Raw genomic sequence first — 5,603 nt, forward strand, 5'->3', positions numbered from 1 at the left:
GGGGGGGGGGTGAGGACGAGCTGTGGGACTGGTCAACCATGTCCGCCAATGGCCCGAATATGTCCGAGCCATGGGCCGCCAGTCGGATCGCGAGTGTTCTTTCACAAGGCCCCGAGGCAGGGACAGGGGGGGAGGGGGGCTAGAATCGGGGGCGACCCCCGTGCGGGGATGGGATCTCCCGTGGCTCCATGACTCGTTCAAAGGCGGATCAAGGCCGCGCGGATGTGGGCCAGTCCTGATGGAGGACTAACTGCTCAGCCCGTTCCCTCTCTGGTTCCCCCCCCCCGCCCCCGCCCCCGCCCCCCCCCCCCCCCCCCCCCCCCCCCCGCCCCCCCCCCCCCCCCCCCCGCCCCGGCCCCCTCCTCAGGCGCGCATCTGCGGGCACTGGGCAAGATCGCTTCCTCGGCCGGCCCACCCAAAGGGAACTCTGGAGGCGCGCGCTCGCCGGCCCCGTCCGTAGGCCAATGCTCCCTCCTCTCCCCCACCCTCTCCCCCGAACCGTCGACCCTTCTTTACCTGTCCTCGCACAGCTCCCTTTGCCTCTCCTCTTGTGCTCCACACACACACACACACACACACACACACACATTCAACCATGAATCGGCCACCGGTGTGGCCTCCGACGCAGGAGCCATCGCCCCACCTGCGCCAGCATCTCCGGCTGATCTTCCGCACGGTCTCGGTCACCTTCCTTGGTGTGGCAGTCGGGACGGCCCTCAACATCCAAACCCCACTGCTCCGAACGGCCTACGAGACGGTGTACGGGCATATGCTGCATGTGCCGATCCTGTCCGGCATCCTCCACCTGCCGACACCTCTCTTCCAGATGGTTTTCATCGGGCTTTTTGTGCTGCAACTGTATCTGGCTTACCGGTGGCGCCGGTCACGCATTGACACGGGGGACCCGCCGGCTGCTGCGGCGGCGGCGGCGGCGGCTGCCTCCGCCGCCTCGGGCCCGGGCCCGGATCCGGCCTCCAGCTTTCGCGCGCACCTGAGCTCCTTCTTCACGGAAGCTTGGTCGACGCAACCGCCCCCGACGTCGGCCCCATCCGGGCCGGCTGACTGCGGCGCCACCAGCCAACGTCCCACAGCCTCCACCACGGCCCAGCCCTGGTCGCTGTCATCACTGGTGACCACCCCGGCCGGGTGGATGAACCTGCGTCTGGGCACAATCGGCCTGATGTCGGCCATGCTCGGCCCGCGCATCCTCAGCATGATTACCCCGCTCACACACCAGCCAAGCATGCTTTTGTGCGTCCGGTCGCCGGTCCCTCCCCTCCTTCTGCTTGCTTTTTTTTTTCATGCTTCACTCACTCGAGGAGGGTGCCGCTTTTTTTTTTGCCGCCCTTCTACTCACACACACTTTCCTGGCTCTCGGGCGGGGCTACACACGGCCGGGCGGGCAAAATGAAACCCACCTCAGCGGCACATTTGTCTTCCTCCTGCAGAGTGCTCTCTTCGGCATGGTGGCCGCCACGGAGGGCAACCTGCTGGCTCTGCCGCCATGGGTGTCACGTCGTGCGTGTGGGACTCCCACCATGCATCCCTCCACGCGCGATGTCGCTGGAAAGGCCACTAACCGCTACTGTCCACCCTGGCCCGTCGCCGATCCTTGTGCCTGTGCCATGGCCGGGGTCGAAACACAGTCATCGAACAGGGCTCCTCGGTGGCGATGTTCGCCTTGCTTGGGTCCTTCTTTGCGCGGCATCTCTTCTCCTCGCACTACATGTCCTTCATGCTACCACTGGCGCTGCTTACGCTGAGCGTGTCATATTTCTTCACCGAGTTGCAGTTCATCGCCCGCCGACACGAGTGGGCCGTGACCATGCGGCAGCCCACCCCGGACCCGGTGCTCGAGGCCAGCCGGCTGTTGCTTCACATCAAGGAGATCATCCGCATCCTGATGCTGCTGCTGTCATCGCAGTCGACGCGCGACGGTGGCCGCCGGCGGGCCGGGGCACAGGGCGGACATCACCGGTCCCAGCGCCGCGAGGACTGACCATTTGGCCGTGTCCGGTGGGGAGACCCCCCCCCCCCCCCCCCCCCGCAATGCCCCCCTGGCGCGGCGGCCTCCTCCCTGTCCCCCCCCCTATCCCGCGAGGCCGAGGGCGCACGTACGCCGCACAGGCGCACTCACCCACGGGGCCATATGGCAATAGAATGGCATCCATCTTGTCGTACAAAGGGGAGATGGACAATTCAGACCACGGCAGCGGCGGCGGCGGCTGAACACCAACGCAACGCACGAGAGGGGTGGTCTAGTCTTGGATTTATTGTGAAATTTGAAAGGGCCGTCTTTTTTTGTCTCCTCGTGCCACGGAGGCGCGCACAGCACAAGTGGTGGAAATATCATGCCAACACACACACACACACACACACACATGGCGACATGGACTTATACGCCTATGAGGAGGGAGAAGGAGGGAGGAGGACACATCTGCCAGCTGACTCGACCAGGACCCTTCGGAGATCGAGACAGCACATATGGTACATATATGCACATACACTGATACGCATGTGAAAGGCCCCATGTGTGCACTGTAACAACTACCAGAGGGGGGGGGGGTGGCAGCATAAGTCCAAGCAGAGCAGGAGTACATGGAGGCGAGAGGGGGACTCGGCACACATGCATATTCATCATGCGCACAGGCGTGTGTGTATATGTGTGCATGTGTGTGTGTGTGTGGAGGGGCATACACACGTCCCTAGGAAGCATGCACAACACGGGCGATGGCACCTAGTTCACGGGCGAGAGAACCGGGCTATCGATGTCGAAGCCCAGGGCCACCTCGCCGTCAACCCAGGAGGCCAGCTTCTTGGTGGCCGCCAGGATGAGGCCCACGAACACCGGGGAGGGCTCAAGCGGGCGCGACAGGTACTCCGGATGGAACTGAGTAGCCACGTAGAAGGGGTGGGGGAGGACGACCTCCGGGACGGAATCGCCGTCCTTCGAGGGGATGGCGGCAGCGGCAGCCACGGCATCAGAGGCCTCGGCAGGCGAGTGCCCCTCCGCGCCAGTGGCAGCCTCAGCGGCAGCGGCAGCCCGAGCGGCAAAGGCATCCGACGGGGGGATCACCGCGTCCAGGTGCGTGGCCGGCACCGAAACATGGGACAGCTCCAGGATCTCCATGCGCTTGCCCTGCTCGCACTTGGCAACGAACTTCATGCCAGCGGCCTCGATCTGGTCCACCAGCTCCGGGTTCACCTCATACCGGTGGCGGTGGCGCTCGAACACGGACTCCTGGTTGCCGTACAGGCGCCGGGCGATGGACTCCTCCTGGCTGACAACGAACTTGGACTCGCGGCGGCCAAGGCGCATTCCGCCGCCCAGCTTGGTCTTGGACACCTCGGGCATGTGGACAATGACCGGGGTCTTGGCCTCGGGACGGAACTCCTCCGAATGGGCGTCTGCGTGAGTGGTGTTCAAGCAGGCATGGGGGGGGGGGGGAAGAGGGAGAGGGGGAAGGGACATATACACGCACGAGCGCATCAGGGTCAGTGCTTGGGTGGGAACAGGAAAAGATGAAGAAAGGGGGAAAAGACGGCCATACGCACCCTCAAGCTTCAGGACGTTGCGCACAAACTCCACAACGGCCAGCTGCATCCCCAGGCAGATGCCGAGGAAGGGGTGGCGGTTGAGACGAGCCCAGCGGGCCGCGGCGATCATGCCCTCGATGCCACGCTCACCGAAGCCGCCCGGCACCAGGATGCCATCCGAGCCGCAAACCAGCTGCCAAGCCTCGTAGTAGCGCAGCGGCTGGCGGATCTCCGTCTCCGGCTCCAGGTCCGACGACTCGACCCAGGAGATCTCCAGGCGATGACCGCCCACAGCCAGGGTCGCATGCTCCAGGGACTTGGTGATGGACATGTAGGAATCCCGGAGCTCGGTGTACTTGCCGACCAGGGCAATGCGCACGGCCGGCGAGCTCATGTCCCGGTCGAAGCGAGCGTTCAAACGCGACCAGCGATCCAGCAGCAGCGACTCGGCCGGCGGCGGGCCCAGGTTCAGACGCAGGCACAGCTGCGTCACCAGGCCCTCATTGCGCAGAGCCAGCGGCACATGGTAGATGGACCGCGAGTCGGGAACCGAAATGATCTGGTCCACGCCGACATTGCAGAACATGGAGATCTTCTCCTTGATCGAGCGCTCAATCGGGATCTTGGAGCGGCACATGATCTGAACCGAGAGCAGGGGACCACAGAACGGAAGGAGGCGCCCAGAGGGAGGGAGGGAGGGAGAGAGAGAGAGAGAGAGGAGGGGGGGACCCGCGTCAGGAAGGTCAACACACAAAGCAGGCTCAGCCGCCACCAGCAGATGCCAAAAGGGAAGGCCACAATCGGAAGCCCGACCGTGGCATCGACGCACAAAGTCCGGCATGAGGCCCAGGCCGCGGAGATCGCGCACGCTGGCCTGCGTGGGCTTGGTCTTGAGCTCGTTCTCCGCACCGAGGGCCGGCACAAGGGACACATGCATGAAGCAGATGTTTTCGCGGCCGACACGGAACTGGAACTGGCGCATGGCCTCCACGAAGGGGGCACTCTCGATGTCGCCGACCGTGCCGCCGAGCTCGATCACACAGACGTCCGGCTCAACGCCGGACCCGTCGACGGCCACCTTAGAAACGTCCTGGATCCACTGCTGGATCTCGTCGGTGATGTGGGGAACGACTGTTTTTTTTTCACCAGCAACGAGAGGGCGGCGGAAGGTCAGTCCCATGGTGGCATGCAGAGAAGAGCCACGCCCGAGGGGAGCCCGCGGCCGGGAAAGGGGCAAAGCCCAGCGCACCCTGGACGGTCTTGCCGAGGTAGTCGCCACGGCGCTGGACATGGAAAATGTGCAAGCACACCCCACCCGGAGAAGGAGGAGAGGCGTGGATCGACCCCGACCCCGACACACCCGCACATATATGCATGTGCGCGTAAGGACGGGCCCATACGGGGAGCACATGGGGATTAGCAAGAGAAACGCCCCTCAGGAAGCAGCAGACACACATGCGCGCAAAAACAATATGCCACGAAGAGAGCCCAAGGATCAGACGCACCTCCTTCTCGATGACCTGGTTGTACACCTTGCCGGTGGTGATGTTGTTGTTGCGGGTGGTTGTCACGCCGAGGAAACGCTCGTAGTTGCCCAGATCCAGGTCAACCTCGCCGCCATCGTCCAGCACGAACACCTCGCCATGCTCGATGGGGTTCATCAGGCCGGCGTCGATGTTCAGGTAGGGGTCCACCTTGAGGACGGTCACATGCAGGCCGAGGGAGCGCAGCAGCAGGGCCGTCGACGATGCGATGATGCCCTTGCCGATGCCGGAGATGACACCACCAGAGACGACGATGTATTTGACCATGGTGTGTTGCCTGCGCGTGTCTGTGCATGGTCATGGAGGGGGGAGGGGGAGGTGGCCCCGAGGGGGAGAAGGAGAGGGCGGGAGAAGGAGGCGCGAGGATGGGGAAATGTCAGTGCCAGGCCAAGCGAGGAGGAGCGGCGAGGACAAATCCCCGAGCAAGCGAGGACGGGGGAGAGACAATCCCAAGGGAATGCACGAGGCAGACGCACTGTCAAGCGGAGGGGAGGACAGGGGGGGAAGAGCTGAGATAAAGCT

At 64.1% G+C, this 5,603-nt stretch overlaps 2 protein-coding genes across 4 annotated transcripts; one reads left to right on the forward strand and one right to left on the reverse strand.

Annotated features, from left to right (window-relative positions):
* Positions 1-595: 595 nt before the first annotated feature.
* On the forward strand, positions 596-2,042 carry H696_00873 (hypothetical protein; the record flags this gene model as incomplete). 3 transcript variants are annotated; one of them, XM_009494759.1, is made up of 3 exons in its annotated part: positions 596-1,251; positions 1,424-1,518; positions 1,647-2,042. In XM_009494759.1, the coding sequence occupies 3 exons, from the start codon at positions 596-598 to the stop codon at positions 1,997-1,999; spliced, it is 1,104 nt and encodes a 367-aa protein (XP_009493034.1). In that variant the 3' UTR covers positions 2,000-2,042. The 3 variants fall into 3 exon arrangements, with proteins under 3 accessions (XP_009493034.1, XP_009493033.1, XP_009493035.1); XM_009494758.1 differs by having other exon boundaries at positions 596-1,518; XM_009494760.1 differs by having other exon boundaries at positions 1,424-2,042.
* Positions 2,043-2,737: 695 nt separating this feature from the next.
* Positions 2,738-5,348, reverse strand: H696_00874 (CTP synthase; the record flags this gene model as incomplete). The annotated part of the gene is made up of 5 exons (XM_009494761.1): positions 2,738-3,408; positions 3,556-4,177; positions 4,367-4,668; positions 4,787-4,820; positions 5,043-5,348. 5 exons carry the CDS (start codon positions 5,346-5,348, stop codon positions 2,738-2,740), a joined length of 1,935 nt encoding a protein of 644 aa, XP_009493036.1.
* Positions 5,349-5,603: the final 255 nt, after the last annotated feature.

The sequence above is a fragment of the Fonticula alba genome, assembly GCF_000388065.1.
Source record: "Fonticula alba strain ATCC 38817 unplaced genomic scaffold supercont2.1, whole genome shotgun sequence".
NCBI lineage: Eukaryota > Rotosphaerida > Fonticulaceae > Fonticula > Fonticula alba.